General features: G+C 35.8%; 3 protein-coding genes across 3 annotated transcripts; all 3 read right to left on the bottom strand.

The window, feature by feature from the left end:
• Nucleotides 1-10788: 10788 nt before the first annotated feature.
• On the bottom strand, nt 10789-12331 carry LOC132057672 (uncharacterized). Its single transcript, XM_059450288.1, has 3 exons — nt 11980-12331; nt 11820-11849; nt 10789-10877 (listed from the first exon to the last, which is right to left on the bottom strand). Exons 1-3 carry the CDS (start codon nt 12329-12331, stop codon nt 10789-10791), a joined length of 471 nt encoding a protein of 156 aa, XP_059306271.1.
• A 135-nt stretch (nt 12332-12466) lies between these two features.
• On the bottom strand, nt 12467-13668 carry LOC132057671 (uncharacterized). Its single transcript, XM_059450287.1, has 3 exons — nt 13451-13668; nt 12674-13224; nt 12467-12591 (listed from the first exon to the last, which is right to left on the bottom strand). The coding sequence occupies exons 1-3, from the start codon at nt 13666-13668 to the stop codon at nt 12467-12469; spliced, it is 894 nt and encodes a 297-aa protein (XP_059306270.1).
• A 1692-nt stretch (nt 13669-15360) lies between these two features.
• Nucleotides 15361-16992, bottom strand: LOC132058317 (putative glucan endo-1,3-beta-glucosidase GVI). Its single transcript, XM_059450860.1, has 2 exons — nt 16859-16992; nt 15361-16510 (listed from the first exon to the last, which is right to left on the bottom strand). Exons 1-2 carry the CDS (start codon nt 16911-16913, stop codon nt 15561-15563), a joined length of 1005 nt encoding a protein of 334 aa, XP_059306843.1. The 5' UTR covers nt 16914-16992; the 3' UTR covers nt 15361-15560.
• Nucleotides 16993-17797: the final 805 nt, after the last annotated feature.

Raw genomic sequence — 17797 nt, 5'->3', positions numbered from 1 at the left:
GGCCATCCTTGCCTTTTCGTTATTTTTTTTATTAATTAATTTTTAATTGTTAGTTAACTAATTGTTTATTTGTTAATTTTTTATTAATTAATTATTAATTTTTTGTTAGCTAATTGTTTATTTGTTAATTATTTATTTAGTATTTGTTAATTGTTTGTTACCTAATTGTTTATTTGTTAATTATTTATTTAGTATTTTTTTATTTAGTATTTGTTAATTGTTTGATTAGCTAATTATTTATTAATTGTTTGATTAGCTAATTGTTTATTTGTTAATTACTTATTAGTTATTTGCTAATTGTTTGATAGCTAATTGTTAATTTGTTAATTACTTATTAGTTATTTGCTAATTGTTTGATAGCTAATTGTTAATTATTTGATAGTGAATTGTTAATCTTTATATTTTTATTTGTGAAGGATTTGTTAATTGTTTGATTAGCTAATTGTTTATTGTTTTATAACAAATTGTTAATCTTTATATCTTTATTTAATTAAAAATTTGTTTATTTAGTTGTTAATTCTTTGATTAGTAGGTCTAAGTTGGGATGAGGAATTGAACATCCTTAGTTTAGGATTGAACACCCCGAGTGTCGCGTCTTAGATATACTAGGTTTGAACATCCTTAGTTTAGGATTGAAAATCCTTAGTTTTGTGACTCCTGAACATTTTGTTGTTAGTGTTTTTATGGATTGAACATCAAAACGGACCAAACTAGAGCAAAAATAGAACAAATCAACGTTTACGGCACATCCGTAGTATAATTTTTCGATAAAAGATTACATAATTAATTCGATAAAAGATTACATAATTAATATTACATGTTAATGATTAATTAAAAATTTGTAATAGACATCTTTGACATTTTCATCAAGTTTGGAGACTAGTTTTTACACCACGCTTTGGGGTTGAAGATTTGAAGATTTGGTTGAGTATTTCCCTTTAATTCTTTCTTCAATTCCTTGCTTTGTATTGTATATCTAAGTGTGTAACTTTCTATTCCATGACTTGAATCTTGTTTATGAAAATATTCTTGATTAAAGTTTGGTTTGAAAGTCTTGTTATGCAATTGAATGATTCTTATTGCTATTGAAGTGGGTCTTTGTTGATTTAATTAATCTCGTTCTTGAATGTTTCCAAGGGATTAGCTAACCTTTAGGACTCTTTACTTAGATTGAGCTCGGAAGAGGAAATCTAGGTTGGGATGAGGATGTGGGTAATAAAACCAATGCCTAGGAATAGGAAAGTTACTTGAGATTCAATTGGTTGTGCTAGATATCACACTCTAAGGCTTGGAAAAGCTTAGGAACAATTTGGTTGGAAGACTTTCGGTGAGATTGTAGAAACCATTATCTATTAACATAAACCCGCTCTTAGTTGTAAAATCATAAAATACGTTGGATCGTTACTTGAGTGTAATATCCTTTGTATCCAAACTTGTAGCCATTGATCGCTTGCTTTCTAGGTTAGTTTACATTTCACAGTTATAATATTTTCCAAAAACTAAAATATTTTCTATCGTTTGGCTTTAGCTTAGTTAGTGAAAATTTCATACTTTTCTTAATCGCCTATATATTGTTCTCTGTCGACCCGACTCATAGTTGGGTAAATATATTGCGGACCGTGTACACTTTCTCTTTGAGGAGTGTATTTGGACGTTATCATACAGCATGATAGGGCTCTTGTGACGGCCATGATTGAGCGATGGCGACCGGAGATCCATACATTTCATCTCCGCACTGGTGAGGCCACCATCACCCTTCAGGATTTGGAGGTCATTTACGGTCTACAAGTAGATGAACGCGCATTGTATATTGAGGAGCCTCAACAGATGCCGTCGTATCGGGATGAGTTGACTAGGCTCACTGGTTTCGCTCCTCAGGAGGGTGATATATGGGGACAGAGTCGGGTGTCGATACATTCCCTCTCTACTCACTTGTGCCTCGTAGACGTGGAGCATCCAATTACATAGGACACACCTCAGGTGGATGTTGACCGACGTGCTCCTCTTTTCATATTCGAGGGCATCTTATTCCCGAACACATCAGGTTCCCATGTAAACTTGAGGTATCTGCATTTATGGAGCATCTGGAGGATTTAGGATGTTACAGTTGGGGCGCTGCTATTCTAGCTTATATGTATCGAGGATTCTGTAGAGCGTCTATTGGCTCGAGGACCGATGTCGCTGCATTTTGCCCGCTTCTCCAGGTAATATATTTAAGTGTGTGTAATTTTATTCTAAATATAGCTTTTTGAAACGACGACTAATAAAATATTTTTTTAATGACCTTTTCAGATATGGGTGTGGACTAGGATGAGGCCTTTTCAGCCCATAGTTGCTCAACCTCTGCTTGACTATATTATTGATATGGTGCCATACGCCCGGAGATGGACGGCAGGCGTAATTCGAGATGTGGATACGCACCATAGAGTTCTCCCGTTCAGGGATCAGCTAGATCCTATGACGGTGGACACGGTAAGTTTTTATTTATTTAACATTAGTATGTTATTTTTTTTTTACTATTTTAGTCTTTTATTGTTAACTAATTCAATTCTTTTTACAGGCTTTTATATGGACGCCGTATGATCAGATTTTGGATCAGCTGCCAGTGTTTTGTAGGGCTGGTGAGCCTACGTAGAGGTTGCGGTGTCCGTTGATACATATAGATATCGTTGAGGATCACGCGCCCGATCGCGTCTTACGACAGTTCGGCCATGTACAGAATGTACCTGAGCGGGTTACTTGGGAGCACGATCATTATTTGCAGGATGAGCGTGCGACCGTCACTGATGCATGGCGGGCCTTTATGCAGCTCCAAGCCCAACGTTGAGATCAAAAGATGGGAACGCTAGCGGTGGTCAGACATGCGACTCTGGTCCAGAGGTACATGGAGTGGTACACGCGGATCACTCGTAGCTTGATTGGTAACCCTGCGAGGCCTCGTACAGATGGACGAGGATATGCAACACTCACAGGATAGTATGAGGCGTTGGTAAGTTTTATTAGGATTAAACTTAATTAATCGTCTTATGTATTATGTTACAAATTTATTCAATCATTAATATTTGCAAACAAATGCAGCTACGGACTATACAGAGGATGCGCTGGAGAGATTGGACCATATGGAGGCCCCCGAGACAGCGGGATATGCAGCGCGGATAGTTTAGCTAGCCGAGGGTGGTATGCTACAGGCACAGGAGCTGGGACATCTCAACGAGCGTGTTCCATAGGTCCCACATCAAACAGCGAGTGGTTGTGGTCATGCTGGAAGTGGTGGTGGCAGAAGTGAGGGGGAGGGGGGTGACAGAGGGGGGGCGGCCGGCGCCGAGGTGGTAAGACAGAAGGGGCGGGTCACGGAGGGGTGGGGCTAGAGGGGTTGGTGGTCTATTAGATGAGCCCTCGAGCATGCTCTAGTTTCAGCTCTAGTCCAGCAGCCTTATTCGACTTCAGAGATCCCGTCGACTTCTTACCGATCGTCGACTTCAGGGCGACTGTCGACACCTCTATATACATCAGATTTATTTTCAGATCACATGTTCTGACCATCGTCTGTACAGCCGCCAGTTCGTCATCCACAGGGTGAGCGGCCAGTTCGTGATCTACATAGTGGCACAGAGCTGGACTTCGAGTACTTATTCGAGGACTTCGATATGTTTCCGAGCCAAGATGTAAGTGTTTAAAATAATTACTTTAACAAATTAAAATATTTATACTAATTATTATATAATTTTTCATTTCTTAGGTTCCAGCTCCAGCTCCGGCACCATCTACATCTCGGCCTCGGGAACTGCTCGGGAGACCACCGAGGAGCCGGCTCGGGCTCCTAAGGAGCCTGCCGACCATCTCGGGGAGCCGTCGACACACGATTTAATTTTTTACAATAAAATAATATATTAATTAATTGTTTATATGTTATTTCATGTTTAATTTAGAATAAATCTAAACTAAATTGTTTATATGTTATTTCAGGTTTATTCTTCTGCACTGAGATTGAGTCATCTCCAGAAGCGGAAGACATTTCGGCCACCATCATCTCCCATAGGAAGCATTTTTTGAACAAGCCCCGATGGAAGGGAAGGCAAGATGATCATGCCATAGAGCATGTACGGATTAAGAGGAAGAACGGGGATGGAGATGATGGTGAGGGTGGTGGAGTTCGCCTTAGGCCTAAGGTTATTCTAAAGGCTCCCACATGTGGGACCTAGTATTTACATGGCATGACAAACTTATACTAGACATTTAGTTTGTCATTAGGCAAACTATACTAGATATTTTTATATGGCATGACAAACTTATACTAGATATTTTTACATGGCATGAAACATGTAAAAATAGCTTTAGGCCTAAGGCTATTTTTACATGGCATGACAAACTTATACTAGATAATTATATTTAGTAGCTATAGTTTGTTTTAATTACTTTCCATAGCAAACATCAATATGCTAATCACATTTAATAGCGACACGGTAAAACAAGGTAAAAGAAATACGTATCCCATTTCACACTTTTCAAACCGTTTTTCTCTCTCATCCTGTGAATCTTCTCCGAATTTTTCTCCATTTCCTTCTACACTATCCTCACCCGATTCACTCATCCTAAATTTTAGCCATGCACTAATAGGTAAGTTATTGGGTAGTTTTTTAGTTTTCTATTGTGTATTTTGTTCTCTACAATCTTTCCCTCTATAATTTTAATGAACAAATTTTACTTCATTGCCAGGGTTTTTGCGTTTTTTATTCCAAAAGTGGCCGCCATTGTTAGGGTTTTTTGAAGAAGCTTCGAATTTGGGGTTAATGGCGGACGGAAGCACTCCAAGCAGAATAACTAGAGGTATACCCAATAATGTGCAGTATTTTGATGATGCTCCATCCTTTGATTTGTGTATCTCTCAAGATGAACAAGAAATTGCAGGCTCTATTGCTAGAATGGCTGCCCAGAGTAGTAGTATCAAACGAAAAGGTGTAGTTCAGACTCCATCAAATTCGAAAGCATCCGTACCTAGTACTGATAAGCGGAGAAAACTCATCGATGACGCTTCAGGGAGCAAGGGAAAAAATATTGTTGTAGATGCGCCTCAAAAGACAGTGGAGGTACTGTATTTCTTTTCATGAAGTTATGAATACAATGTATCTGTGTATTTTTAGTTTTTCAATGTTTGATACAATTTTTCCCCTTTTTATTGATAGGGTATGTTAATTTGATTTTAGTCGTGAAATACAATGTCATATTACGTATGTGATTGTATATGATTTTACCGGTGAAAATACAATGCTAATAGATACATTGTATAAATTGAGTATTTTAGTTTTGATACAATATATTGTATACATTATGCACCTTGCCATTTACCTTTTTATAGAGTTATTGTATTTTACTTTGTAGTGGGGGTGAATACAACATAGCTGTGAACGCAGTCCAAAAAATGGATACACTGTATAAATGTCTGTATTTAGATTTGATACAATATAATTTGTAATGAGTATTCTACATTATGCACCTTGCCATTTACCTTTTTTAGTGTTTTTGTATTTGTATTTTACTTTGTAGTGGGTGTGAATACAACATAGCTGTGAACACAGTGCAAAAAATAGATATATTTGTATATATACTTGTATTTAGATTTGATATCTTGTATCATTGATCGTGTTTTATTGATATTGTATTTAAAGCAGTTCTTTGTGAAAGATCCTCCTACACATTCGGTGCACATGAGTTGTTACACAAATACGGAGGTATTTAAACAGCTTAAGGACAAACTAACCGATGAGCAGTACAAATTATTCGGGGATACTTGCTTTGGTGTATTCCTCCAGATGCAGCACTGTGAGGTCCAAGCACAGATTTTGAGGTGCTGCATGGTGAGAGAGCTCACGGATAGTTCTACCGATGCTTTTTTGATGGACATAAATGGCGAGGGGAGCTGCTTTTCTATTAGGGAATTCGCACTCATTACTGGTTTGAAGTGTATTGGCGATGAAGACGATTTTAAAGTCAACCGAAAACGGAAAAATAGGATATTGGAACAATATTTTGGTGGTTCTAAAAAATTGCCAAAAAAGGCAGATTTGGTTGATTGCTTCATGGACAAAAATTGGGGCCTCAATGATGGCGATGCCGTTAAGATTGCTATATTATATTTCATACATACGTATATCTTGTCCAATGAGAAGAATGCTACAAGGATACCAAGGCTACATTTTGAATTGGTGGAGTGCGACCGGTAGATACGAGGATTTCCCGTGGGTAAGTTAGCATTCGCGATTTGATCAAAAGTATCGACGAGAAGATGACTTGTTGAGAAAAAGTTTTATAGGCTTCATGGAATGCCCCTTGCCATGCAAGTATGGTTGTACGAGTGTTGTTCATGTGTTGACAACACTCTTGCAGTTAAGTCGGGTGACAACATCCCCAGAATTCTTAATTGGAGGACCATAGAAAGCCAACCAACTTTTAAAGACCTGATGGACGGCATGTTTAAAGAAGATAACAGCCCGGTAATTTGTTGTTCCTACTCTTTGAATTTTGTATCTTAATTTCTCTATATTTATTTGTATACATACATAATCATGAATACATAAAATGGTGTATGTATATAAATTACAAATACACAACAAATTGCATTATATATTTTTATACACATACTGGCAGAATTGAAATGTTGCTTAGGAGATGCATTCATTTGACAACATAGTGCCGACCATTAATGAGGTTGCTTGTCTTCAATTGCCCCCGCTTGTCATTGGTGTGGCACAAACTATCAATGCCCCGATGCTTGTAGATGATGATTTTGATGATTTTAGTTCTACCCCACCTCACAAGAAACGTAAGGAGAGACCTGTTGGAGGTTCTTCATCCAAGAAAACAAGTCCTCGCCCCGAAACAGTTCCAACTTCCAACATTAATACCCCTGGGAAGATGCCTTTTGTACAATCTAAAATGCCAGTGCATCCAAAAACCCCATTTGTCCAGCATGACATCCCGACAACCAACAAACAAGACGAGTTGTCTCTCATAAGGCAAGAATTTGATGATTTTAAGAAGTTGGTAAGAGTAATTTATAGCTTTTAATTATTTTTATATCATGTGTTTTGAAAGTGTATGATAAGCATACTATATTGATATTTAATTCAAAATTTAGGTCAAGGACGAGTTTAATGATCTTCGCACAACGATGAATGATCTTCGCACAACGATCAATGACAACTTCACAAAGGTTCTTCAAGCTATCAAAGGGAATAATGATTCGGACAAGGTAAAACAAAACAATTAAAAACACTACTATATTCAAGTCAAATAAATATACATTTTTTTTTCCTTACAGGGGGCTGCCAGCGAATCTCCATTTCAGCGGCATGACATTGGAATACATCGCTCAGTTGATGACAACATCTTTGATACACCACCAAATCAAAATGAGACTTGCACAGCTCATATTCCAACTGAGGTAATTTGTCTCTATCAGCATTTTTATCAGTATTACTCAACTTTTGAAACTTGACTTAAGTTCCAATAGACTTTGTGGGGGAATACCTGAAAGTTTGAAATGTTTAAAGAGTTTGGAGTTTTTGGATTTGAGTTATAACAGTTTTTCCAATTCTGGGATTCCATTGTTCCTGGGAGAGATGTCTAGTTTGAGGGAAGTGTATCTAAGTGGAAAATGTGCAACAATGTTGTTGTTCAAAAGTCTGTCCCTTTTTCTGGGGCATATTCACTGTTACCAGCTTCCCATATTGTCATTTTTCTTGGATTTTTCTTTATTTATATTTCATTGTATTTCAATTTTGTTGATGTCTAATTATGTGCAACATGAATATAAATGAATACAACTGCACTGTCTGTATACATGAATACAACTCCATTTAGATATGTACTCTGTATACATGAATACAACCTGAGAACACAAGTGGCTGCATACCCTGTATTTGTATACATGATTGTATATTTGAATGTAATTTACTGTGTATATATGACTGTATATGAATAAATCTGCAAAACGAATAGAATATTTCTTGATTATCAAACTGGCTGTATACATGAATACAACTTAAACTACATATGTACTGTCTGTGTATACGAATACCAATATGTTGATACAACTGACTGTATGTGTATACATGAATATAAGTATCTTTATGTGTATATATATACATATATAATTAAATCTGCAAACAAATACAACTTAATGTAGTCACTACTAACAACATGTATATATAGATACAGTTGACAATTTTTTGAACATCGATACAATGTTAATACTGTATTTCCTTACACATAGGGCTTAATGGGGGATGCTTGTGTCACCAAGGGTAATTCTAGTGGAGATACAGTAAGGGCTGATACAGAGGAGATTCACGAAGGAGGTGTCATTTTTGGACAACACATTGAATCAGAGGTATTAAACCATATTTAATCCTGTTTTATAACTCTTTTGTTCAAAGTTTTGGTAACTGTTTTATAGTTTGCTTAATTCCGTTAAAAACTGTCATCTAATGTTATCGTAGGGCTTCGGATCTCAGATCCTAATTGAGACATCTCAAAGAACAGTTGATGTTGTCCACATTGCTCTTGATGTCATGCATAGCAATGAAGGGAGTCCCATGTCAGTTGGTGACAAAACTGTCCATTTACGCCCTGATGAAGGTGTATCGTCTACTACAGTTTGTGATGGTGCAGCTGATCCAAAACTAGAGAAAAAGCAGAACATCGGTGATGACAAACAGATTGTTCAGGGACTACAACATGTGGCTCAGTTTGAGTTGGCGGACGAATTGCTTCCATCTCAAAATACCATATCAAGAATTGTGATGACATTGCGAAAAGATAGACGTCCCGGGCCATTGCAAATATCCCCCTATATGACAAATTTTGGCTCAACTTCGGGTTTGTGTTATTGCATATTTCATTTTTGTATGCTTGTATTCCATTTTTTCTTGTATTTTAATTTGATTTAACTGAATTCAAGCAGGTAGTTCAGTTAAGCTGACTGAGATATTAGACAAAAAACACCCATTCGAGAATAATTCCATCACGGGGCGACATGATGAAAAGCTCTTTGCTGAATTCTCAAAATGGTTGAGGGAGGGGTTGCTTGTTAGACATGATACCAAGTAAGTTATTTTATCTACCACACTTAGCTGTTTTAATAGATTGTTTTCAATAATTTTGTTACATGTATTTTGTATCTACTTTATAGAAAGAACAAAGAGGACCATTACAAAAAAGGAAAGGCAACACTGCCAAATTTTATGGACTTTGGTATTCAGAAAATCAATGACAAAAATTGGTTCTACCTTTTGTCGATGGATGGACAGATGTGGAATGATGAGGTGCGATGTATCTTTATTTTTCAAATACAGTATATATTAGTATGTCTTCCACGCTTACTGTTTGTATACTTTTTTTATGCAGCACATTGATGTCATCTTTTACTACTTCCGAAAGAAAGCAAAGTATGACACAAGTAGCAAATTCAAGTTTACCACTGTCGACTGTGTTTTCATGACAAAAATTGATGCAATAAACAAAGTGTATGCTGATCCGAATGGTGCAACAAGCGGTGGAAAACAGGAAGATATTTTATGTGAATACGTGAAAGGCCACCGGTTGCAATGCACTGTCCCGTGGCATTTTGTTGACTATGTATTTATCCCAGTCAACATGAAAGATAAAAACCATTGGCTGTTGGCAGTCTTATCATTTATGGACAGACGTTTATATGTTTATGACTCCTACCGATCAGCGGGTCATGATGCAGCTGTTAAGGCGGAAATAGACAAACTGGCCTCACTGTTGCCTCTGTACTTACATCTCACTGACTTCTATGTTGAAAAAAAAGGAATTGATTTTACTCATCACCCGGCATACAAAGACAAAGCAGGGCTGATAAGTTTGAAGTTGTGTTTGTTGACAATGCCACAAAAAGTCCCGTGCTTTGTACGTACGTTTCTTTATTCTCTATACTTACATATACGCAGATAAATTATTGTTTTAAAATACATATCTTTTTCATATTTGTAGGGACTGCGGGATATATGTTGTTGCATTTGCGGAGTATTTGAGTTACGGAGAAGCTATTCCACCCAAAGATCTTGACGCCGAGTTACTTCGAAGGAGATATGGTGCACTTTTGTGGGTTTACGCTCAGAAGAAGATTGAAGTCGATGCCGTAAGCGACAATGAGGCTCCTCCAAAGCCAGTTAGAGCAGCGATAGATTTTGATCAAGTTGAATTAAACATAGTTAATTAGATTCAAGTTTCTTGACTGTAAAACAGATTATGATGATGTTTTCATCCTTTATGTTGTTGACTTTTTGATGACTAAAAGGCAATTGTTAGTATGAATACTCAATGTTCAGTTACTCTTTTAATGAATACATTCTGATTTTTTACAATATATTCATGTTTTGTTATATCTCATAGTTGTATTCAGAGTTGAATCATTTTCGTGTGATACAAAATATGTTGGATACAGTGTTGTATCTCATAGTATGAATACACAATACACAATTTTGATGGTTATTTGAATAAAATGAGGACACACACCTTGTAGTTAAGAAACTTTTGGTCGTGCATTTTATCGAATGAAGCAGCAATTATTTTGCATTCACAGTAATATTCACACATAGTTGTATCCGTAATCAGCATATGTTAAATACACACCACACAAAATTGTATCTGCACTCAGTAATGTATTCACTTAAAGGTTGTATTCACACAAAATTATATTTTGGGATTCAGAATATCTTGGATACAAGTTAATGCAAATAGTTGTATACGTATTCAGGGTTGTATTCACACGTTGCTATATCTAGTATCAGCAGATGTTGAATACATCCACAGACAGAATTTGCATCTGCACTCAGTAATGTATCCACACAAAGCTGTATTCACACAAAAGGTGTATTTTGGATTCAAAATATACTGGATACAAGTTAATGCAACTAGCTATTTTTTGTATGCAGAGTTGTATTTAAACATAGTTGTATATGAAATCAGCATATGTTGAATACATCCAAACAAGATTTTGTATATCTGCAATCAGTAATGTATCCACTAAAAAAATCGTATCCACATAAAATTGTATTACGGTTTTAGGATATTTTGGATACAAATCATTCAAATAATATACGTAGAACATAGTTGATACATATCATTCCTTCAAACAATCGGTTTATAACTTTCGGATCTTTAGTATTGTTTAAGTACTAAACTTTAGTATTGGTACGATTTTAAACCATGAACAAAATACACCACAAACACTTCAATGCTTTCATATAAAATCGTTTCCTTTATTCAGTGTTCCAAACAAACATACAGGACCAAAAATCAGGGAACGTAAACAACAATAGTCCTTTGAAGTTGATTTGGTCCAATATCGAAAAACATTAGAAAGCAAGATTTAGAACGGAAACACCAACTACTTTCTTCGAGGCTCATTTGTACAAGAACGCCTATTGTGTCCAACATGTCCACACCTACTACACGAATTTGTACGTTTAGTTGAAAACCATTCAGATAAAGAATTATCACGCTTCTTCTTTGGCCTTCCAGGAGGTCTCTTGTATCTCGGTGGAAAAAGCTACTCTTCCAAAATGTATCCGGGTATTTTCCATTCACTCTCATCGGGTAGAGGATAAACTAGGATAGTATAAGTCTTAATCACGGTTTCGGTTTGTATATTTTTGAGCAATAGTTGTCGGTGTCGATTTTTTTCTTAAGAACGACCCGGGCATGTGGGCGGGGAATCTCCTCCATCGAAACTCTTTGCAACTGCATGTCTTCTTTTCAATACAAACTATGAAACGCCGCCCCTCATCAATTACCGTGTGCACGTATTCGGTTGATGGTATTACCTAAGAAACCATACAAAAACATATTAGCATGTTACAGGCGTATTTCGACTAATATATAAATATAAGAACCATACAGACCATGAAATATACCAAAGAAATTAAATACACAAACGGATACACGAAAACTAACCAAAGCGTGCGTGCGATTTACGCTCATTAATGGAAAGCATTTCATTGAATTTCTTCCCAAGTGTTGTGAATGTATATGAACCATTTTGTCGATTAGTGAAATTCAGTAGCCCAAACATAATCCTAACTTCTTCAAGAAAATCAAATATTGGCAATTCTCTTGCTTGTACGAGAGCTGAATTGATAGACTCAGCAATATTAGACGTCATTGTCCATGCTCGGTTGACTGGAGCATACAGCCTAGACCACTTTTCCCTTCCGGCTAACTCCAAGTAATCCTTTACACGAATATCCACCGTCGCAACCTTTTCCATTAGCATGTCAAACTCATCCTGTGTATACGCTTTTGCCATTGCATAGTACACCCCACTCGACCTTTGTGACTCTTTCTATATTTATTGTATACATTCTTCCAAAGATGCCATATGCGTGCAAAATGGGGAACATTAGGATATACTTTGGATACGGCCTTGATGATGGATTCATGCCTATCGAGATACAACACACATGCTCTCCCGTAGCCCATAAGCTTCCTTGAACTGTTCGAAGAACCATGTCCAAGACTTATCATTTTCTGAATCAATCACGCCATACGCCAAAGGTAGTATATTTCCTGCAAAATCAGTTGAATACATAATTTTTTTTTTGAGTTCTATGAGCTTTTTATATAACTAAAATGATCGATTTTGAAATACCTGCACCATCCATCGTGCTCGGCCCGAAACAAATGTCCCATTGTATCTTTGTTTTGATGTGGCTGCCATCTACAACCACGATGGGTCGACAACATTCAAACCCCTTTATAAAGGCATACAATGCTACAAAAATATACAAGAACTCATTTTCAGATGTTTTCTTCATTCTTATGTGAGAACCTGGGTATGTTTTATCCAAAATGTATACGTATCCCGGCAATTTCTTGTATGACTCGGTGCTCGCCCTTAACTCCGTCATAGCCTTTTCTTTAGCACGCCATGCTTTCATGTATGGCACATCCACTCCAAAATCATTTTTAACATCATCTACTATATCACTAGGCACATACTTCCTCTTATAATTTCTAAATTTTGGCTTAATAATGCATGCTATAAAACCACTACTTGCTTGATGTTGTGTATACACCTTATCCTTCAATGGACATGTATGTTTCTCCACGAACTCTCTGATTTTGAACATAGCTGATCTGTTGATACTTGAAGCTTTCAATTTCCACTCACATTGTCTAGAAAGACATGCAAGGGTGTAGCTGCAATACCGGATATGTATATATACATATACAGTCGAAAAATACACATCATATGATTATTCAAAATAGTGAATTTAGAAAATATATAATAATCAAAACACACATATAATCATGTATTCAAATTTAGTAGACATACATGTAAGCAGTTTAACACACTACCCTAACATAACTGTATTGAATTTATAGAAACATACAAATACATCAAAAAAATCAGTAACTAACTAACCTTACGAAATTTGACCTCTCTGTTCGGAATTGAAATCTATTGTCAATAGCATACTTCGTCATCACAGCTTTCAAAGTTTCCTTATCATTGTATACCTGATTTACCATGACTTCTTTCTGATTACGGTTTGAAATTATCAAATCGTTCTCTCCTCCGAATATAACTATTTCATTACTAGAAGTTGATGCCGCCAGTGCTATCGAATCATTAGCATCCATTTCTTGTATACCATTTGTATACGCTATTGCTAGGCTACCTTGAATAACAATTTCGCCCGATAGACTGTATTCACGCGTCCTATCAGTTGTTGTGATACACAACGGATACATCCCGAACTGCCTATTCTCTTTCTTCAGTTCAACATACACCCGGACACTCATGTCGTTGTGTATTTCCATAGGCATGGAATTACCGTCGATCATATATTTGATACTTGATTTTTTTGATACTTGTATCGATTCGCACCGTTTTCGCTATTGCATCAACTAACTCATCATACGAGGCATACTCTTTGAAAACTACGCATCTATAGAGTAATTAACGAAACAATTGTCATCGTTCCAAAAACCGAATGTCGAATTACATTTGTTATATTAGACATTACTTCAATTTAGAACGGTAAATTCGGATCGCAAAAAATTAGCAACAAAATCATCCGTAAGATCTTGTATCATCTATATCTGTATAAATTGGTCATGAACATTAATTGAACTATTAAATACCTTTTACTGTATATAATGGCGACGAGATGAATCCAACAATGGCTGTATACGTCAACAAAAAGGATTTACGTAGAAACCGATACATACAACATCAAATTTGTTGTATACAAACGCAAAGAGATTCGCAATTTAATTACGAGATAGTTTTATGCATGGAATTGGTAGAATTGAATTCTAAATTTTGGTAAAATTGCTCGTTTTCGGCTATTGATGATGCGAATTTGAATTCAAATTTGAATGTATGGAGGAATAAAGAGCCGTGTTAATTTTTGGAAAATATATCATTAAGCATGATTTTAGGAAGATTTTATTTTTGTTTGCCATGTTTAAAAAGATTTGGTTCCAAGGTTTCAGCAAATTTTTAACTAACTGTATTCCTGAATACAGCATTAAGCCGATTTGGATACACGCGGAAGGTGGGTTGGATTTGCTACAATACGTAAATAATGAAAGTGTTGCTACGCTGAATCTTTAACCCTCAAATGTTAGTCATTTGTGAAATTTTCCCTTTTTTTATACCCCCATTGCGCACTAACTTAAATTTAGTGCGCAATCGGACTAAACTATAACTTTACAGTTTAGTCCTATTGCGCACTAAATTAGTGTGCAAAGGGTACTTATGTAACTTTTTTTTTTTAATGGGTTATTTTGGTCTCACATGTCACTTTTTGGGTCATTTAAGTTGCAGACCATAGGCCTTTATCTTATTCCTGGCTACGCTGTAGGATCCTTAGACTAGTAGGGGTTTTTGCATTGTATATCTACGCATCAAAGTAATAGCCGACAAAATGTATAATTTTTATATGTAAGTGTAAAAATTTGCATAAAATATATACATAACAACATAGTTTTTTTTTTGTTTTTATTTTTTTGTATATTTAAAGTAACCACTCTTATTTCCCAACGCCTAATTATACACTAAATATACAATAAATAAAAGGTTCACAAATTATTTCCCAACACCTAATTACCCGTAAAAGTACAAAATCTCTGTTTCTAACATATGACTCAAGAATGAGATTATTCATGAATAAAGGAGGGATCCCGTGAAATCCTCTGTTATTTGCTGCAGCACTCATTTCGTTAAATTAAACCATGCGTGTTTTATAAGTGAATTAATGACATAGCATAAATCTTCCAAAGATGCTAGCAACTAGACAAAACAAAAATGAGACGAAATAATTAAAACATCACAATCCTATTGTGTGCATATCTATAATCTTTTGCCAATTCTTTGAATCGATACATCATACATCGAAACATAAGTAAATACAAAGATTAAGAAAACGAAGTAGTGGTAATATTGGAAAATTATCTAATCCCTATGGAGGAAACAATTGATGTGTTGGTGCCTATGCTGTATATAGAGTTATATACACATTAATTCTCTAGGGTGTTAAGTTGACGTGGTAAACTTCAGTCATATCGGGGTAGAATAAACCAAAATTTTCCTCGGTACCAGCGGGCTTTTGGTTCTCGTTGAAGAGAGCAAAAATGTATGTCTCCAAAACTTTGCCAGGCCTCCTAGGAGTTCCTTGTCCAGAAGAAACATGTGCAATCAAATTGTTTGCATATGTTTGAGCATTGTCTTTAGTTGCATAAACATCACCAGCACTCGGCCACCCTGTCTCTGTAACCACAACATCTACCGCTGGTTGTCCAACTTTCTCTAATGCAGCATATAGAGAGTCCACCATTGCATCAAACATGTTGCTGTATTGGAATTGGCCATCACTTGAAATTGGAGCAGTGTTTTTTAAAAGTGCATAGTCTAATTGAATTTGAGCAGAATTTCCCGAATAGGCAAAATAAGGATAGACGTTAGCAAGTAACGGATATTTCTTTGTAGCTAAAAATTGTGCAATTGGTTTAAGGAATTGAATGGAATCCTCGGAGAATGCTCCGTTCGAAGGAGGATACGAGGTTCCTAACACTTGTAATGGGACTGCCGTTGAAACGGGTATGTTAAGGTTGTTGGCTTTCAGTGCCGAGTCTAGATTTTGCATGGCTCCTAGTACAAAAGTTGCTAATGGTCCAGGTATGACTTCATTACCTGCTGATATGCATGTGAATTTGACATTTGAAGTATGTGGAATAATGTTAGTGACTACCCAATTTGTTGCAAAAGTTGGATCACTTGCAAGTGCTTGCAAGTCTTCGTTTCGGGTACCAAGAATTATGGAAATGCCAGAACCCTCTAGGGCCTTTAGCACGTCTTGGTTTGGATCGAAAATTCGTATGTTTTGGATGTTTTTGGACTTTACGAGATTAATTACTTGGGCCGGTGGTGGCAGATTATTTCCCAAGAGCCCATAGTTCACACCAATTCCTTCAACACCTTTTACCAAAAATAAAAATAATAATTAAAAAAAAAAAAGGATCAGTAATTCAATTTAACAAATAAGGTAATCTCACAAGTGGGGTCAATAAACAAATACCAAGACATAAATTGGGAAAATTATACTATGTCTATTTTTGAAAATATTCACGCCATGCAGCCCATACTTTGCGTATAAACACCCAATTTTTAATATATTTGTGTAAAGCAACTTTTATACACTATTATACAGTTTATACAAGGTTGATACATTATGCATGATATTGTATATTGGGCTATATGATGTAAATATTTTCAAATAACAGAGTTATTAATGAATAATGATTTCAAGAAGTTATGGAAACTTACCAGAGCTTAAGGTCACACATGCAAAGACAAATAACAAGACGCAAAGCCGCTGCATGATTGATAAATAATTAGAACTCTTTAGTTTTGATAGGGATATGATTCACAAACCACGAGTGGGGAATGGTCATATTTATATGTGTGAATCTTGTTAATTACCAGAGTTACTAGTACGTAGCCCTAAAATATTTTACCATCAATGCTGGATCTTTATTCAATTATTTTACCTTTTTTGGCATGAGATGGTGGATCTTTTTTGACTTAATAATTTTCCTTTTTTGGCATGAGATGGTGGATCTTTATTTATTAATTTTGCTCTTTTCACATGAGATGCTGGATCTTAATTGATTTATGTTACCTCATTTGGCATGAGTATTAGTTATAACAATTTAATGCATGCATAAATAAGGACTGACTACCTATGTCAATGCAGTTGGTTAATTATTGCACACCCATTTATGACCGGCGGGATCTCCAAAGTTGATCCTGATCATAGTGATAATTTACTGTCCAGAAGGACAAGGCTAATTCATTTTATTGCGTTTACAGTAAAAAGTAGTTAATTACCATTAGTATCCATATTTACAAATGAATTTCCTTCTCTTAATAAAGGAAAATAAATTTTAGACTTAGTATATTCTTTAACTTAAGCACCAAAACACAACTTTTCATAAAGCCAGCACAACCATGACAAGAAAGAATAACAACTAAAGATTAATGAATGGCATGCAAAGTGATTAAACTGCACTTATAAAGAAGGCAAAAGACATAAATTGACCTTTAAACTATATTCCAAAAGTCATTTTCACACTTAAACTATCTTGGCGATCCATTACACACCTAATATATTTAAAAGTGATATTTTTTATCCCTCCAGAGCTGATGTGGCATAAAAAAAAATTATATTTAAATAATAGGAGAGTGAGGTCAATTTTTCTTTTA

This window comes from Lycium ferocissimum, chromosome 5 (assembly GCF_029784015.1).
Source record: "Lycium ferocissimum isolate CSIRO_LF1 chromosome 5, AGI_CSIRO_Lferr_CH_V1, whole genome shotgun sequence".
NCBI classification, from domain to species: Eukaryota; Viridiplantae; Streptophyta; class Magnoliopsida; order Solanales; family Solanaceae; genus Lycium; species Lycium ferocissimum.
This window is presented reverse-complemented; position numbering and strand designations above follow the sequence as displayed.